Source organism: Mastigoproctus giganteus, chromosome 1 (genome assembly GCF_048544385.1).
Source record: "Mastigoproctus giganteus isolate SK-2022 chromosome 1, ASM4854438v1, whole genome shotgun sequence".
NCBI classification, from domain to species: domain Eukaryota; kingdom Metazoa; phylum Arthropoda; class Arachnida; order Uropygi; family Thelyphonidae; genus Mastigoproctus; species Mastigoproctus giganteus.
Genome location: NC_143575.1, coordinates 31,089,994 through 31,110,369, shown reverse-complemented (window position 1 = coordinate 31,110,369; position 20,376 = coordinate 31,089,994). Strand labels below are relative to the sequence as shown.

General features: G+C 38.8%; 1 protein-coding gene across 4 annotated transcripts in view; it reads left to right on the top strand.

Annotated features, from left to right (window-relative positions):
• Nucleotides 1–20,376, top strand: part of Bap60 (Brahma-associated protein 60) — a 165,470-nt gene that overhangs the window by 107,227 nt on the left and 37,867 nt on the right. For all 4 annotated transcript variants that reach the window (XM_090372238.1, XM_090372219.1, XM_090372224.1 and 1 more), the window contains one exon: nucleotides 8,404–8,501. In XM_090372238.1, coding sequence (XP_090228364.1) covers nucleotides 8,404–8,501 — 98 coding nt within the window. The remainder of the gene's footprint in view (nucleotides 1–8,403; nucleotides 8,502–20,376) is intronic.

Genomic DNA, 20,376 nt, shown 5'->3' with positions numbered 1-20,376 from the left:
ATCAATTCGGCCCTGGAAGGATTGTGCAAGGCTCAAGGGGTAGAATTTTTTTCAGACTAGTCTGTACTTGTTAACAGGAGAGACTGCTTCTACAGGGATTGGATACACTTAAATAGAAAGGGTGCAAGAATGTTTGCTGATGCTATCGAGGCAGTGTTAGGTGGGTCAGAAAACTGCTAGATCGGGGGGATACAAGGATTAATAGACTCCACCACTGGCAGAGGTGAAAGTGATTCTTGCACTGCTTCTATTGGAATGAGCCGCAGCCTGGAAAATAAGATGCAGGATATTTCAGAGACTGCTGGGAATCATTGGGGTACAAATAAACACACAGGTTGTGTTAGGGTAGCTAAGAAAAAGAACAGGTGCATGTATACTTGCGTGTACACCAATGCTAGGAGTTTAGTAAATAAATTTGATGAATTTGAGGTATTGCTCAAAACATCAAAGGCAGATATTGTTGGGATATCAGAGACGTGGTGTCACACAGATATAAGGAATGCAGAACTGGAATTTGGGGAGTACAACGTCTACAGAAAGGATAGACAGGATAGGAAGGGAGGAGGGGTTATGCCATTAGTTAAGAAATACATAAAATCCAAGGAAGTGAAGCCAGTCGACATTGCTGGACAGTGCAGTGTCGAGTCAGTTTGGTGTGACATAAGCATTGGGAGATCAAAATTGAGAGTAGGAGTGTGCTATAGACCTAATGACTCTGATGAGTATAATAAGAAACTGTACGGGGGAAATAGACTGGGCCAGTAAATCGGAGAGTCTTATAATGGGGGGATTTTAATTTCCCAGATATTGACTGGAATTTGGGGGCTGGTCACTCACACACTAGCAATGCTTTTGTGGATTTATTGGATGATTGTTTTCTACATCAGCATGTTCAGGAGACAACTAGAGGGATAATACTCTTGATTTGATTATCAGCAGTGATTCTTCATGCATTAAGAATCTGCAGGTAAATGAACCGCTAGGTGGCAGTGATCACAGTGTGCTGAAGTGGGATTTACTCAAAGAGGTAACTACCATTAGGGGTAAAGGGAAGAGTTATTGCTTTTGTAAAGGCAACTACGATGGACTGAGACATTATTTAAATTCTATACAGTGGGACCAACTGATGATGTTACCAACAGCAAATTCAAAATGGGAAGCATTCAAAGAACTTATCTTAGAAGCTACTAGGCTTTACATACCAACTAAGAAATATTGTTCAAGGTTTAGGCCTAAGTGGATGTCAGATGAACTAATGAGACATATGGCAGAGGAGAAAAATGCATGGGATACATACAAATTAACATGTGACACAGAAGCCTATGATAGATACAAGTTGATCTGTAACCAAGTTACAAAGGAGGTTAGGCAGGCAAAGGCAGACTACGAGAAATCTTTGGCAAGGGATGCAAAAAAAAAACAGCAAAGAGTTCTTTACTTATGTAAACTCTAGAAGGAAGGGGATGAATCAGATTGGTCCACTTGATATCGATGGGTCAACTGTTGATGATCCTGCCCAGGTAGCTAACAAACTGAATGAATATTTTGCATCGACATTCACACATGAGGAGTTATTCAGCGAGGGGAATGCCAGAGGTGTATTCAACTCTGGCAGTAAGCTAGAGAATCTTGTAATAACTGAGAGTAAAGTGGAGGAGAAATTGTTGAAGATAAATACAAGAAAGGCACCTGGGGTGGATGGGATCTATCCAGTTATATTAAAGGAGGCAGCAAAGGAAGTAAGCAAACCCTTAGCCATAATTATGAGAGCTTCCTTGGACTCAGGGGAAGTACCCATGGACTAGATATGTGCAAATGTGACCCCAATTCACAAAGGAGGATCAAAGGGCGACACAAGTAATTATAGACCTGTCAGTTTAACTTCTGTTCCTGGAAAATTAATGGAGGCACTAGTTAAAGAAGCACTGCAGGATCATCTAGACAAGACTTCAGTCATAGCTCGGACACCGCATGGTTTTGTTAAGGGGAAGTCTTGCCTGACCAATTTCATTGGATACTATGATGCAGTCACAAAAGAACTGGATGCAGGGAATAACTTTGATATTATATACTTGGATCTTAGAAAGGCTTTTGATACTGTTGCACATGGAAGACTGCTGCTATGGATAAAGGGGTGGTTGAGGGAGAGAAGACAGAGAGTGGTAATCAATGGACACTGCTAATCGTGGACTAATGTTATTAGTGGAGTCCCTCAGGGTTCAGTATTGGGTCCATTATTGTTTTCTGTATTTATAAATGATATTGATGATGGTATATCAAGCTTAATGTCCAAGTTTGCAGACGATACGAAGGTTGGCAGGGTCGTCAAAGACACTACTGACACTACGCTGCTGCAACAGGATCTGGAAAGGTTGAGCAGATGGGCCGAGAGGTGGCAAATGAAGTTTAACATTGACAAATGTAAAGTACTATATATGGGAAACAGCAACCCCAAAGCAACGTATCAACTCAGTGGTACTACACTGACAGTGGTAGAGAATGAAAGGGATCTGGGGGTGGTTGTGCAGGCAGATATGAAGTTTTCTGACAGTGCAGACGGGCTGCAAGAGTAGCGCTCATGGTGTATTGTCGATGATATATAGGAATTTTTCTAGCAGGGATAAGGAGGTGATTATTCCCTTGTATAAGGCAATGGTCAGACCACACCTAGAGTACTGTATACAGGTCTGGAGGCCTCATTTCAAGAAGGATGTAGAGATGCTGGAACGAGTACAGAGAAGGGCAACAAGATTAGTGAATGGAACAAAGGGGTGCTCTTACGAAGAAAGGCTTAAGTTTTGCAAATTACAGTATCTGGAGACTAGGCACCGGCGAGGTGATAGGATACAGGTGTATAAAGCCCTGAATGGTTTGAGTATGCTCAATGCTGATGGGATTCTTCCTCTTGCTCAGAATAATCACCTGAGAGGGCATAAATTCAAATTGAGAAAAGACAGATGAAGGATAGACGTGAGGAAATTTGCCTTTAGCCAGCGAGTGGTTGGTTGGTGGAATAGACTTCCATCCCTTGTCGTGGAAGTTGATAGCCTAAATAAGTTTAAGGCTCAGCTGGACAGGTATTTCGAACGAACAGAGGGGTGAAGTGGAAGTGGTTATTTTTTTTTATTTATTTATTTTTTTTTTTATTTATTTATTTTTTTTTTGGCTGATGCTGCATAAGCTTGCATTTCTTGCATCAAATGCCTCTACTAATGCTAATGCTAATCTATATAATGTTATATGGATTAATGAAATTTTTAAATATGGCATATATACAGCCACTCCCTAACTTATGTAAAGGTTGCAATCCGCGAAACTCTACTCTACTCTACTAAACTAAGTCGGGATTTCCCTAAATGCTTATGCAGCACTTGCAAATTTGATTGAAGCAAAAAATGTTCGATGAACATGTAAATAGAATTATGTATTCAATTTTTTTATCTCATGCACAGGAAAATTACAAAAGTGTACAAACTTACAGAAATTTCAAAATTATAAAATTACAAAAAGAGAGAGGAGACAGGCCTAATTCAGCAAGTTTTATCTTTCAAGAATCGTTGCCAGAATTAACTCTCCAGCAGATAAGCATGGTGCTGCCGAAGTTGAGGGCTGTGTGAAGATTTAGAAGGGTTTTTTCCAACACATCCCAAAATTTCTCTACAGGTGCAGAATCTGCACTGGTGACTTCACCACATACTTTAATGTTTTGGAAACCAGCGCAATACTTGAACCTATTAAACCACCCGTTGCTTGCCACGAACTTGACTTATCCTTAATATCTTCATAAATACTTCTTGCTTTTGCTTGAATGGCCATTGGACTCAGGGGCACTCACTTCTGAATCTCATTTTCCATCCATATTATTAATAGCTTTCCATCTTTAATATAGCACCTGAACACTGTTTTGTGATCATGTTAATCTTAAATGCATTGGTCCTTTAACATATTCTTATATACGCACACTGTCTCTTAAAATAGCATTCACTGTTGAAGCAGCGAGACCTAATTCCATGCAATAGATGACAAACTTTGTCCTACTTCGTACTTCTTAATCATTTTCATCTTCATTTCTAAATCAATTTTGTTTTGTTTCCCAGCACTTGCACTTTCCATTGGTCACTTTTCCTTCACCATTGTAATAAGTAAATAGGAATGAAGAGAAGATTCTGAAAATTTGTTTTTTTATATGATTGAAGATTTCAGTGAAGGGGAACTCATTTCACCATAATACCGTAACGTAAAAACCCACAGAATTCCAGTTATCGGTATTATTGCAAATGCAATAAGATTGCATTTACTACCCTTCTAAAACTAATAGATTGCACTAACAGAAAAGCCCAATAAACTGAAAAGTGCAAATTGTTTTTATTGTTTTTCGTAGTAACCTCCAGAAATGTGGTTTAGAAAAATATCACAAAGGTGTTCAAAATTGATTCTTATAAACATAAACAAACGTATGATAACGATGAAAGTGTAGTTCAATTTTCATTATAAAAATGACCTTTTAGACAGAGAAATACTTAGTTATATAGCGAAAATATCAACCTCTACTAATGTATTAGCATTAGTAGAGGCATTTGATGCAAGAAAGCAAGCTTATGCAGCATCAGCCAAAAAAAAAAACCACTTCCACTTCACCCCTCTGTTCGAAATACCTGTCCAGCTGAGCCTTAAACTTATTTAGGCTATCAACTTCCACGACAAGTGATGGAAGTCTGTTTCACCAACCAACCACCCGCTGGCTAAAGGCAAATTTCCGCACGCCTATCCTACATCTGTTTTTCCTCAATTTGAATTTATGCCCTCTCAGGTGATTATTCTGAGCAAGAGGAAGAATCCCATCAGCGTTGAGCATGCTCAAACTATTCAAGGCTTTATACACCTCTATCAGATCACCTCGCTGGTGCCTAGTCTCCAGATACTGTAATTTGCAAAACTTAAGCTTTTCTTCGTAAGAGCACCCCTTTGTTCCATTCACTAATCTTGTTGCCCTTCTCTGTACTCGTTCCAGCAGCTCTACATCCTTCTTGAAATGAGGCCTCCAGACCTGTATACAGTACTCTAGGTGTGGCCTGACCATTGCCTCATATAAGGGAATAATCACCTCCTTATCCCTGCTAGAAAAATTCCTGTATATCATTGACAATACACCATGAGCTACTCTTGCAGCCCATCTGCACTGCTCAGAGAACTTCATATCTGCCTGCACAATCACCCTCAGATTCCTTTCATTCTCTACCACTGTCAGTGTAGTACCACAGAGTTGATACGTTGCTCTGGGGTTGCTGTTTCCCATATGTAGAACTTTACATTTGTCAATGTTAAACTTCATTTGCCACCTCTCAGCCCATCTGTGCTCAACCTTTCCAGATCCTGTTGCAGCAGCATAGTGTCAGTAGTGTCTTTGACGACCGTGCCAACCTTCGTATCGTCTGCAAACTTGGACATTAAGCTTGATATACCCTCATCAATATCATTTATAAATACAGAAAACAAGAATGGACCCAACACTGAACCCTGGGGGGACTCCACTAATAACATTAGTCCACGATGAACAGTGTCCATTGATTACCACTCTCTGTCTTCTCCCCCTCAACCACCCCTTTATCCATAGCAGCAATTTGCCTCCAATGCCACACTGCTCCAATTTGTGCAGCAGTCTTCCATGTGCAACAGTATCAAAAGCCTTTCTAAGATCCAAGTATATAATATCAAGTTATTTCCAGCATCCTGTTCTTTTGTGACTGCATCATACTATCCAATCAAATTGGTCAGGCAAGACTTCCCCTTAACAAAACCATGCAGTGTCCGAGCTATAACTGAAGTCTTGTCTACATGATCCTGCAGTGCTTCTTTAACTAATGCCTCCATTAATTTTCCTGGAACAGAAGTTAAACTCACATGTCTATAATTACTTGTGTCAGCCTTTGATCCTCCTTTGTGAATTGGTGTCACATTTGCACATCTCCAGTCTGTGGGTACCTCCCCTGAGTCCAAGGAAGCTCTCATAATTATAGCTAAGGGTTTGCTTACTTCCTTTGCTGCCTCCTTTTATATAACTGGATAGATCCCATCCACCCCAGGTGCCTTTCTTATGTTTATCTTCAACAATTTCTCCTCCCCTTTACACTTAGTTATTACAAGATTCTCTTGCTTACTGCCAGAATTGAATACACCTCTGGCGTTCCCCTCGCTGAATAACTCCTCATGTGTGAATGTCAATGCAAAATAAATATTCATTTAGTTTGTTAGCTACCTGAGCAGGATCATCAACAGTTGACCCATCGATATCAAGTGGACCAATCTGATTCATCCCCTTCCTTCTAGAGTTTACATAAGTAAAGAACTCTTTGCTGTTTTTCTTCGCATCCCTTGCCAAGGATCTCTCGTAATCTGCCTTCGCCTGCCTAACCTCCTTTGTAACTTGGTTACAGATCAACTTGTATCTATCATAGGCTTCTGTGTCACGTGTTAATTTGTATGTATCCCATGCATTTTTCTTCTCTGCCATATGTCTCATTAGTTCATCTGACATCCATTTAGGCCTAAACCTTGAACAATATTTCTTAGTTGGTATGTAAAGCCTAGTAGCTTCCAAGATAAGTTCTTTGAATGCTTCACATTTTGAATTTGCTGTTGGTAACATCATCAGTTGGTCCCACTCTATAGAATTTAAATACTGTCTCAGTCCATCGTAGTTGCCTTTACGAAAGCAATAACCCTTCCCTTTACCCCTAATGGTAGTTACCTCTTTGAGTAAATCCCACTTCAGCACACTGTGATCACTGCCCCCTAGTGGTTCATTTATCTGCAGATTCTTAATGCATGAAGAATCACTGCTGATAATCAAATCAAGAGTATTACTCCCTCTAGTTGCATCCCGAACATGCTGATGTAGAAAACAATCATCCAATAAATCCACAAAAGCCTTGCTAGTGTGTGAGTGACCAGCCCCCAAATTCCAGTCAATATCTGGGAAATTAAAATCCCCCATTATAAGACTCTCTGATTTACTGGCCCACTATTTCCCTGTGCAGTTTCTTATTATACTCATCAGCGTCATTAGGCCTATAGCACACTCCTACTCTCAATTTTGATCTCCCAATGCTTATGTCACCACAAACTGACTCGACACTGCACTGTCCAGCGATGTCGACTGGCTTCACTTCCTTGGATTTTATGTGTTTCTTAACTAATAGCATAACCCTCCTCCCTTCCTATCCTGTCTATCCTTTCTGTAGACGCTGTACTCCCCAAATTCCAGTTCTGCATTCCTTATATCTGTGTGACACCACGTCTCTGATATCCCAACAATATCTGCCTTTGATGTTTTGAGCAATACCTCAAATTCATCAAATTTATTTACTAAACTCCTAGCATTGGTGTACATGCAAGTATACATGCACCTGTTTCTATTCTTAGCTACCCTAACACAACCCATGTGTTTACTTGTACCGCAATGACTCCCAGCAGTCTCTGAAATATCCTGCAACTTGTTTTTCAGGCTTCTGCTCATTCCAATAGAAGCAGTGCAAGAATCTCTTTCACATCTGCCAGTGGCTACTGTTAATCTATTAGTCTTTGTCTCCTCCCCCAAGCCAGCAGTTTTCCAACCCACCTAACACTGCCTCGATAGCATCAGCAAATATTCTTACACCCTTTCTATTTAAGTGTATCCCATCCCTGTAGAAGCAGTCTCTCCTGTTAACAAGTACAGTCCAGGCTGAAAAAAATTCTACCCCTTGAGCCTTGCACAATCTTTCCAGGGCCAAATTGATCGACAAGGCTCTCATCATATACTCCCTCCTATCATGTCTGGGCAGAATTGCAGACACTTTCAAATTCAACCCTAATTCACGGCTTTTTTTCACATTACGATATTTTCACGATACCTCCATTTATTCCTACAGCTTGAAAAATACATTTCCGTGATTTTTTTAAATTTGCACTCTCCGGCAAAAACTTATATGAAGTTAAATTTCTGTAAGTCGAGTATTGCATGAGCTGGGGAGTGGCTGTACAGCAAGAATATACTGTGTTCCTTGACAGGAATTTGACCTTGTAAATACCCTGTGCATACACACTACTCAGACTCCTTCCAGTCACAGCTTGCAGAGTAGAGGCATTAAGTAAGGTGACACACTAGTTTAATACACTGAGTGTTGCCTGTTTAATTAAGCAAAATATCAAATCAAGAAATTTTAGTAATGCTCTAATTTTAATCATCACTATAATTATTTCTTTTTCCTAATGCAAGAAAATACATTGTGTGCTTGACAACTTAAGATAAGCTATAAGAGAACTGCGTAGTAAATTAACTGTAAATATAATTTTTCAAAACTTGTACAACACCATTCTTTCTCTTATGATATGTGTGCATTTGTGTTTTGTGTATTTATTTAGATATTCCAGTGTGCACGAATGAAATTTGCTGAAATACCTCAAAGGTTACATCAACTATTACACCCAGCTGATCCTATTGTTATTAATCATGTTATTAGGTGAGTATATATATATAGATTAATTGTCATTGTATATTTCTCTTATTAATAGCTTGAAAGTATTTATCACAATTATTTTCTTGAGTGTGTTTTTGTTTTGTCTTGGTTTTTTTTTTTTTTTTTTTTTGTGGTTTCTGTTCACTGCATTGACTTTTGTCATATTTGACATAAATTTCTGTTTTCCATATTCTGTCTTGCTTTAAAAGTAGGCAAATATAATTATCAATAAATATATACTAAATATATATAAAAAAGATATGTTGAAATCTAGTTCATCATTTCTTTACTCAAACTGTTTTTTATGTATACAATATTTAGAAATAAATATTCCAAGTTAATTCTGGATAATTGCACTAGTTATTTTATTTTTCCTGCAGTTGTAGTGAGAACATATGCTGCAGGCAACTCTTCAGAACTGAAGCTCATAAGCAAAACCTTTTCATGGGAAGTGGTTAAACACATAGTACAATCAAAAAACTAACTCAGCTTTGGGCTTCATTGTACTAACTATAATTAAAAGTCTTACAGAATGCCTGTAAATTTTAAAATTCTCCCATCAAGATAATTTCATTTTAGAGAAGAGGAAAATATAAATTGCAGAATGGAAGTCAGAAAGAGGCTATGAAAGTACAGGTATTCCATGTTTTGTCAGAAATTATCTCTGAATTCCATAATTTACATGCAGCAGTTAATCACGCCATATGAAGGAAGTTAATTACTTCCTTCATATGGCGCCTCTGTAGCCAGGTGGGCAGGAGCAGCAGTGCGTAGCACACGCTTCTTGATTAGACCGGGGTTCGAGCCCGTACCCACCAAATACAAAGGATGCGGAAAGGTCAGAGAATGACCGCCGCATATTCCCGGAGCAATATGGCCTTAGTTGCTAATGCTCCTAAAAACCAAAAAAATAAAATAAAATAAATAAATAAATAAATAACTTCCTTCATATGAATAATGATCCATTTATCCTGTTATCCAGCCAGCTCTACATAACACAATCGAGAAATAAATTCCGCCTTTACAGTAATTGATTAATATTAATTCTCCCTTTTCAGTAATTATTTAATATTCTTTTTGATTTTTCAGTTTTTTCCAATAAAAATGATGAAAGTATATTAAATTGTAACTTATTTTTACAAAACATATTGTGGTTTGCTGTGAAAATAAAAGTTATCTGTGATTGTGCATGGGAGATATTGGAGATTCATTGGTAATCAAGCTTCTAGTTCTGGAAAATGTGATGATATATAAATGTGAATGGAAAATGACCCATACATACACCTCCATTGTGCTGCATCCTCTTAATCCAAAAGCACAGTTAAGGCTGGCATGCCAACTCTGAAATTTTATACTTGATATGTTTGTTTGTTTGTTTGTTATTTGGTTTTTAGGAACATTAGCAACTAAGGCCATATTGCTCCGGGATATGTGGTGGTCATTCCCTGACCTTTCCGCATCCTCAGTATTTGGTGGTGACGGGCTCGAACCCCGGTCTAATCAAGAAACGTGTGCTATGCACTGCTGCTCCTTCCCACCTGACTATGGAGGTGCCTATATATAAAGTTGATATACTGCACGTTGTACTATCTACCATGAAGAAAGTTTACTAAACATTCTCTCATCATGGGTTTGCATATTCATCAGATGCATTTACAGCTTGTTAATTCCAGTTCCTTAATAATTGTGCCTTGCTAACTACAATTATTGCAACTGCAATAATTGCAGTTAGCAAAATTGCACTTTCATAGAGGAAAAAATTCTTTTTCTCTTCCTTTCTAAATCTCTACAAAAGTTTATACCAAATGGTAATAAACTTGATATACTATTTTTCTGTCATCGCTTACTGACTGCATCAGTGGGCTGTCATACCTTGACTATAGGTGGCCTGCATGCAGAAGTGCAGCCTTGTCCATTGTTCTTCACTGGTCATTTACTAGTGCTATGGGCATGTGATTCTATTTTATTATATTTATTTTCTTTTGCTTAGTATTTTGTGTAACATTTCTGGTGTTGATTAAATATCTCAGTACGTACTTGGAAATAAAAGGTAATTATCACATGCTTCCTTCTCATTTTTGAGGTGCCACACTGTTTCAGTGATAATATTGAGCTTGTAAAAGAAATTCTATTTATTATGTTAAACTTATTGAAAAGGCCCTCTGCCATTGGCACTTTTGTATTTTCATTGCTTACCAGTTTTTCTCCAACTTAATTTACAGGATGCTAGCTCTGAAACTTTATTTAGACTTTTACTTATAAATCCAACCTTTAGAATGAAAGAAATTTGGACTTGACCTTTTGGCTAATATAATTTTCTTCTTATCTTTCATCATCATCATTTTGTTGGGATATCAGAGATGTGCCACACAGTATAAGTAGTGCAGAATTGGAATTTGGGGCGTACAATGTATACAGAAATGATAGACAGGACAGGAAAGGAGGATGGGTTATGCTGTTAGTCAAGAAACACATAAAATCTAAGGAAGAGCATCCAGTTGACATTGATGGACAATGCAATGTTGAGAGGCGCCTCCGTAGCCAGGTGGGAAGGAGCAGCAGTGCGTAGCACACGCTTCTTGATTAGACCGGGGTTCAAGCTCATCACCACCAAATACGGAGGATGCGGACAGGTCAGGGAATGACCACTGCATATCCCGGAGCAATATGGCCTTAGTTGCTAATGCTCCTAAAAACCAAATAACCAACCAACCAACCAGCCAACCAGCAATGTTGAGTCAGGTGGTGTGACATAAGCACTGGGAAAGGAAAAATGAGAGTAGATGTGTGTTATAGGTCTAATAAATCTGATGAGTATAATGAACAATTGTGCAGAGAAATAGTGCCCCAGTAAATCAGAATATCTTATAATGAGGGAATTGAACTTTCCAGATATTGACTGGCAGTTGTGGGTTGGTCACTCGCACACTAGCAAGACTTTTGTGGATTTATTGGATGACTGTTTTCTACAGCAACATGTTCGTGAGGCAACCAGAGTGAGTGATACTCCTGATCTGATTATCAGCAGTGATTCTAAATGCATTAAGAATCTGCAGATATAGGAGCCACTAGGTGGCAGTGATCACAGTTTACTGATGTGAGATTTATTTAAAGATGTAACTACCATCAGGGGTAAGGGGAAGGGTTTTTGCTTTCGTAAAGGTGACTACAGTGGTCTCAGAGATTTTTTAAATTCTATACAGTGGGATCAACTGATGATGTTACCAGTGGTGAATTCTAAATGGGAAGCCTTCAGAGACTTAATCGTGGAGGATACTAGGCTTTTCATACCACCTAAGAAATACTGTTCAAGGTTTAGACCTAAACGGCTATCAGATGAATTAATGTGGCTCGTGGCAGAGAATAAAAATGCATGGGATACATATAAATTATCAGGTGACACAGATGCCTATGGCAGATATAAGCTAATCTGTAATCAAGTCACAAAGGAGGTTAAGTAGCGAAGGCAGATTACGAGAAGTCTTTGGCAAAGAATGCAAAGAAAAACAGCAAAGACTTCTTTATTTATATAAACTCTAAAAGGAAGTGAATGAATCAGGTTGGTCCACTTGATATTAGCATTAGCATTAGCATTAGTAGAGGCATTTGATGCAAGAAAGCAAGCTTATGCAGCATCAGCCAAAAAAAAAAAAAAAAAAAAAACCCCACTTCCACTTCACCCCTCTGTTCGTTCAAAATACCTGTCCAGCTGAGCCTCAAACTTATTTAGGCTAACAACCTCCACCACAAGGGATGGAAGTCTGTTCCACCAACCAACCACCCGCTGGCTAAAGGCAAATTTCCGCACGTCTATCCTACATCTGTCTTTCCTCAATTTGAATTTATGCCCTCTCAGGTGATTTTTCTGAGCTAGAGGAAGAATCCCATCAGCATTGAGCATGCTTAAACCATTCAAGGCTTTATACACCTCTGTCAGATCACCTCACTGGTGCCTAGTCTCCAGACACTGTAATTTGCAAAACTTAAGCCTTTCTTCGTAAGAGCACCCCTTTGTTCCATTCACTAATCTTGTTGCCCTTCTCTGTACTCGTTCCAGCAGCTCTACATCCTTCTTGAAATGAGGCCTCCAGACCTGTATACAGTACTCTAGGTGTGGCCTGACCATTGCCTTATACAAGGGAATAATCAACTCCTTATCCCTGCTGGAAAAATTCCTGTATATCATTGACAATACTCCATGAGCTATTCTTGCAGCTTGTCTGCACTGCTCAGAGAACTTCATATCTGCCTGCACAACCACCCCCAAGTCCCTTTCATTCTCTACCACTGTCAGTGTAGTACCACAGAGTTGATACGTTGCTTTGGGGTTGCTGTTTCCCATGTGTAGTATTTTAAATTTTTCAATGTTAAACTTCATTTGCCACCTCTCAGCCCATCTGCTCAACCTTTCCAGATCCTGTTGCAGCAGCATAGTGTCAGTAGTGTCCTTGACAACCCTGCCAACCTTTGTATCATCTGCAAACTTGGACATTAAGCTTGATATACCATCATCAATATCATTTATAAATACAGAAAACAATAATGGACCCAACACTGAGCCCTGAGGGACTCCACTAATAACATTAGTCCACGATGAGCAGTGTCCATTGATTACCACTCTCTGTCTTCTCCCCCTCAACCACCCCTTTATCCATAGCAGCAATTTGCCTCCATTGTCACACTGCTCCAATTTGTGTAGCAGTCTTCCATGTGCAACCGTATCAAAAGCCTTTCTAAGATCCAAGTATATAATATCAAAGTTATTCCCTGCATCCAGTTCTTTTGTGACTGCATCATAGTATCCAATCAAGTTGGTCAGGCAAGACTTCCCCTTAACAAAACCATGCTGTGTCTGAGCTATAACTGAAGTCTTGTCTAAATGATCCTGCAGTGCTTCTTTAACCAGTGCCTCCATTAATTTTCCTGGAACAGAAGTTAAGCTCACAGGTCTATAATTACTATAATTAGCTGACACAGGCTTCTGTGTCAGCCTTTGATCCTCCTTTGTGAATTGGGGTCACATTTGCACATTTCCAGTCTATGGGTACCTCCCCTGAGTCAAAGGAAGCTCTCATAATTATGGCTAAGGGTTTGCTTACTTCCTTTGCTGCCTCCTTTAATATAAATGGATAGATCCCATCCACCCCGGGTGCCTTTCTTGTGTTTATCTTCAACAGTTTCTTCTCCACTTTACTCCCAGTTATTTCAAGATTCTGTAGCTTATTGCTAGAGTTGAATACACCTCTGGCATTCCCCTTGCTGAATAACTCCTCATGTGTGAATGTCGATGCAAAATATTCATTTAGTTTGTTAGCTACCTGAGCAGGATCATCAACAGTTGACCCATCAATATCAAGTGGACCAATCTGATTCATCCCCTTCCTTCTAGAATTTACATAAGTAAAGAACTCTTTGCTGTTTTTCTTTGCATCCCTTGCCAAGGATTTCTCGTAATCTGCCTTCGCCTGCCTAACATCCTTTGTAACTTGGTTGCATATCAACTTGTATCTATCATAGGCTTCTGTGTCATGTGTTAATTTGTAAGTATCCCATGCATTTTTCTTCTCTGCCATATGCCTCATTAGTTCATCTGACATCCATTTTGTCCTAAACCTTGAACAATATTTCTTAGTTGGTATGTAAAGCCTAGTAGCTTCCAAGATAAGTTCTTTGAATGCTTCCCATTTTGAATTTGCTGTTGGTAACATCATCAGTTGGTCCCACTGTATAGAATTTAAATACTGTCTCAGTCCATCGTAGTCGCCTTTACGGAAGCAATAACCCTTCCCTTTACCCCTAATGGTAGTTACCTCTTTGAGTAAATCCCACTTCAGCACCCTGTGATCACTGCCACCTAGTGGTTCATTTATCTGCAGATTCTTAATGCATGAAGAATAACTGCTGATAATCAAATCAAGAGAATTACTCCCTCTAGTTGCCTCCCGAACATGCTGATGTAGAAAACAATCATCCAATAAATCCACAAAAGCCCTGCTAGTGTGTGATTAACCAGCCCCCAAATTCCAGTCAATATCTGGGAAATTAAAATCTCCCATTATAAGACTCTCTGATTTACTGGCCCACTCTATTTCCGTGTACAGTTCCTTATTATACTCATCAGAGTCATTAGGCCTATAGCACACTCCTACTCTCAATTTTGATCTCCCAATGCTTATGTCACACCAAACTGACTCAACACTGCACTGTCCGGCGATTTCGACTGGCTTCACTTCCTTGGTTTTTATGTGTTTCTTAACTAATTGCATAACCCCTCCCCCCTTCCTATCCTGTCTATCCTTTCTGTAGACGTTGTACTCCCCAAATTGCAGTTCTGCATCCCTTATATCTGTGTGACACCACGTCTCTGATATCCCAACAATATCTGCCTTTGATGTTTTGAGCAATACCTCAAATTCATCAAATTTATTTACTAAACTCCTAGCATTGGTATACATGCAAGTATACCTGCACCTGTTTCTATTCTTAGCTACCCTAACACAACCCATGTGTTTACTTGTACCGCAATGGCTCCCAGCAGTCTCTGAAATACCATGCATCTTGTTTTTCAGGCTTCTGCTCATTCTAATAGAAGCAGTGCAAGAATCTCTTTCACCTCTGCCAGTGGCTACTGTCAATCTATTGGTCTTTGTCTCCCCCCAAGCTAGCAGTTTTCCGACCCACCTAACACTGCCTTGATAGCATCAGCAAATATTCTTGCACCCTTTCTATTTAAGTGTATCCCATCCCTGTAGAAGCAATCTCTCCTGTTAACAAGTACAGTCCAGGCTGAAAAAAATTCTACCCCTTGAGCCTTGCACAATCTTTCCAGGGCCGAATTGATCGACAAGGCTCTCATCATATACTCCCTCCTATCGTGTCTGGGCAGAATTGCAGACAATTTCAAATTCAACCCTAATTCTCGGCTTTTGTTCAACAGTGACCTGTACTTGTTAAGTAATTCTGCCGGTCTCCTACTCTTAATATTATTAGTGCCAACGTGTACAACTATATCACCTTTTGTGCCCTTAAAAGATGATATTCGCTCTACAACGTCATCAACCTTTGCCCCTGGCAGACATACCCTGGTCCTGTTCCACCTATCTTTTTTACAAAGCATGTTCCCTGTTTCCCTGACAATAAAGTCACCAACAACTACTAGTTCCTTCGGGACCCGCGCATTCTGCATTGGGGGTTGTCTCTGTGTCACGCGATGCCCAAGTGCAAGCTCTGGCGTTGATGTGGGCAGCTGAGAGCTTGATGGGCCCCTCAATTTAGTTTCTTCGAGGGCATCCACCCTGTCCTTCAAGCTCTCATATAGGCCCACAAGAACGCCGAGTTGTTGCCTGATATCGATACACTCCTTGCATCGCGCACACACACAAAGACATCCTGGCAGTATCATGTCCCGTACCCGATTGCTCTGCAAACATCAAGCAAACAGTGCATTTTATAAGGCTGTGAGTCAGAGGACAACTGCCCCCCTCAGTTCTGCTCTGAGCCACAGCACTTCCATTAGCTTGAGCCTTTTGCTTTGCTGCTCTGGTCTGAGTCATGATTCTATTAATTTATTAATTAATTATAATTAATTATGTTATGTTATATCAATGGTTTGACTGTAGGTGATCATTCTCAGATAGCTGCTAAATGAGTATTTTGCACCTACATTCACACATGAATAGTTATTCAAGGGGGAGACGGCCAGATTTTTATTAAACTCTAACAGGAAGCTAAGTGATTTTGTAATAACTGAGAGCAAAGTGAAGGAGAAATTTTTGAAGTTAAACATAAGGAAAGCACCTGGGGTGGATGGGATCTATCCAGTTGTATTAAAGGAGGCAGCAAAGGGAGTTAGTAAACCCTTAGCCATAATTATGAAAGCTTCCTTGGACTCAGGGGAGGTCCCCATGGACTGGAGATGTGCAAATGTGTCCCCAATACACAAAGGGGGGGGGGGATCAAAGGGTATTATTAGTGGAGTTCCCCAGAGTTCAGTGTTGGGCCCATTGTTGTTTTTGGTATTTATCAATGATTTTAATGTCGAAAATAAACTTACTTCATTTGAATTTTTATTAAGTTTGGTCATTTGGTATGACATACTGAATGATGTAAATATTGTGAGCAAGATATTTCAAAATTCAAATATGGATATCGGTACTGCAAATTCACATTTAAAAGGCCTTTTAAATTTTTTTGAACAGTATCGTGAATCGGAATTCAAATCTTCTTTAATAACTGCAAAGGAAATAGCTGAAGAATTATAAGTAACATCTGAATTTAAGAATCAAAGAACTGGACGAAAAACAAAGAAATTCCTTTATGAAGGAACCGATCAGCCTATTTCATCAGGCAAAGAATATTTCAGAATTCAATATTTTCTAGTCATAATCGATAGTGCAATTATTTCTTTTAGGAAAAGATTCGAAATTTATCACGAACATGAGACATCATATGGTTTTTTATATAATTCAGATAATATTCAAAAACTGACTGAAAACGATCTTCTTAAATGTTGCAAAATGTTGCAAAGACTTAAATGCGACCTTGCAAGACGATATTGATTGCATTGATTTATTTAATGAAATCAAAGTTTGTCGTCGAGTTTTGCCTTCCAGGAATACAATACAGTCCATTCCGGTTATTTGGGACACATTGGACTAGTGTATTTTGGCCCGATTAAACGGCTGCCCCAATTATCCGAAGTTTCACATGAATAGTTAAAAATACAACGTACCCCCCCCCCCTTTACAATTGGTTCACTGTGCAATCAGATCATGTTACGATGGAATCACCATCGTAACGTGATTTCATAGGTAGCATACTAAAGTACTGTTCACTATATGATGTGCAGTAAGCGACAGTCATTGTGATCACATTTGTGAATTGAATTTTAATTCTATTAAACAACGATTCTAATTAGCGAAAATTCTAATTAGCTACCTTAGGAAGAATATTATCCACAGGCTATAAAAGCAAAGATATATTAAGCACAAATTTACCCTTTATTACCTTACCAATTAAAAATTTAAATGATACGTGAAAATCGGAATAATTAATACGTACTGTAATAAGTACATACGAACTAGTTCACATTTCTGTTCACTGACATTTGTGGGTGGGGGTTAAAATTTAAAACAGTAAATAGATAAGCAGTCAATAACAAAGAACACGGCACACAAAAATTGCAAGTAACACGTATGCGCAAGAGAGAACGGAGTAAAAAAAGGTAAAGTGCAGCCATTATCAACCCACTGCAGGATGGATGCCTCCTCAACAATTCATGCTGAGGGAAATGGACCATAATCTGCCACGCTGATCCAGTGCAGGTTGGCAGATCAACCGTATTCAGCAGTCAGGGGCTTGAACCCCTGTCTACTCAAAGAGCGTGTGCTACTGCACTCCCGCTCCTGACTACTTGGCTACGGAAGCACCGAGAACGGAGTAACGATTTACAAAGTTTTAAAAATATGAATGAAGAGATCTGAAAATTAATTTTTTTATATGATTGAAGATTTCATGGAAGTGTAAACGCATTTCACCATAATAACCCACGGAATTCCAGCTGTCGGTATTATCGCAAATTCAGTAAGATCGAGTTTACTGTCTGTTTATGTTAGATTTCACTAACGGAAAAGCCCAATAAACAGGTGACTGCTAATTGTTTCTATTGTTTTATGGTTGTGACCTCCAGAATTTCAACCGAACCACGTAGTACCATCGGAGACAATCGTAGGGTAATCTCCAGTGTTGCGGTTTCCTGCCCCGATTAAACGGCATGCTGTCCCAATTAAGCAAAGTAAACCTTGGCTATTTTCTTGATTGGTTTCTGTTTTTTAAGATTTGCCCCAAATAAATGGCTGCCCTGATTAACCGGTGGCCCAAATAACCGGAATCCACTGTATTACAAATATTACAATATTTACTGAAAAATAATATATTTGAATTGTATCCAAATTTTGTTACTGTTCTGAAAATTATATTAACCTTACCAATTACCGTCGCATCTGCAGAAAGATTTTTCTCAAGATTGAAAATAATAAAAAATTACTTGAGATCTAGCATTAGTCAAGAACGATTTACCTCCTTAGCCATTTTATCTATCGAATCCGAAATAGCCAAAAAACTAAATTATGATGCTATTATCAACGAATTTGCGTTGATGCTATTATCAACTATAAAACATGTAAGAAAATGAAACAAAAATCACATATTGTGACCTTATTTGATTTATTAAAGATTTTTTTGTGATTGAAATGTTAATTTTATTAAAATAATTTAATTATTTATCATTTTCATGTAATCCTTACTAAACCAATTTGTGCAATGTAATAAATATCAAAATGCAATAAATTATTTTGTTGTACTAAATTTGTATCAAGGCCCGGCAAGTCAACTTTGCACTGTGCACCGCTTTTGTTCGGGCCGGCTCTGCTGATGGGCTACCACAGTGATGGAGTGCTTAATAAGAAACCCATAAATGGAAAGTGCAGAGTGTTCAGGGGCATCATCACGATGCAAGTACAATTCCCTGAAACTCATTTTTCTGACCATTTTCTCCAAACAGAATCAGTCAGTATAGAACTGTTTTGTAGTATTTCTTCATGCTGGACAACTCATAATTTAACAATACCCTGCAAGTCAAAAAGTGAGGTATGCATTGATCTTCACATTTGATCAAGATTATTTTGCCATTGAGAGAACTGAGTCTTTGTTGCCAGGTTTGATGGAAGAAACTCAGCATAGGTCTGCAGCAGCAGAACATTGACAAAGATCCAGACATGTGAAGATTTGCTGCTCTCTGTGATCTTCAGTGAGGATGCAAGGCACAAACTTGACTGTCACACTCTCCAAATCTTGTGTTAAAATTGATTGATTTGTTCAATCAATGACTCCTGATTAGATCATGAACACAGACAACTGAATCATTGGTTTTTGAAGTTGATGGATGTTCAGAGTGAGGAGCATCTTCAACAGACAAGCAGTCCTCTTTAAACTTTGCCTTTCCCCTTAGTCTTCAAACAACATATGGAATCTTCTCTGAAAGCTGTTTTTAACAGTTTATGGGCTTCTGTTGCACTGTTCCCTAATTTTAAACAAAATTTGATAGTAGAATCACTCATCATAAAATGCAACAAAACACCTGTTCATTGTGCACTAATTCAGACAGACTGCAGATAAACCAGTAATTCATGCATTACTATGTCTAGATGAGTCATTGAATGTGTTGTGACAGGCTGCAATTCACTACAACGCCACAGTTTCAAGATACAAAGTAGTCCCTGAACTTTTTGATCTCACTTCATAGTTGATAATATTGTAGTATTTCTTCAAAATAGAGAATAATGTAACTAAGAGCTTGTCAGGGATTCAAGATTCTAGTAACCTACCAAGTGATGCACTCCTGATTTGGGGCACCAGAGCAGAATAACCAGATGTAAACTGCTCTGGTTCAGAAAGACTTTGTTCTACTGGGAGACTCCATTGTCAGGGAAATGGGGAATATTTTTTGTAATAACAATAGACTAGAATCAGGGTAAGTCTGCCGGGAGCAACCATTAATGATGTCACCAACAGTCAGAAATTTAAGGTGGGTGGGAGGTAAAGAGAGTATTATTATTCATTTGTGGACTAATGATATTTTTGACTGCATGTTGTACTATCTACCACAAAGAAAGTTTACTAAACATTTTCTCATCATGTGTTTGCATTTTCATCAGATGCGTTTACAGCTTGTTTATTCCAGTTCCTTAATAATTATGCTTTGCTAACTACAATTGCGATCATATATAATCGTAATTAGCATACACGATCTGACGATTTGTTACACAAATATAGGACCATGCTAAAGAAATGCCACGAGTCAGGTCACAATGTCTATGTG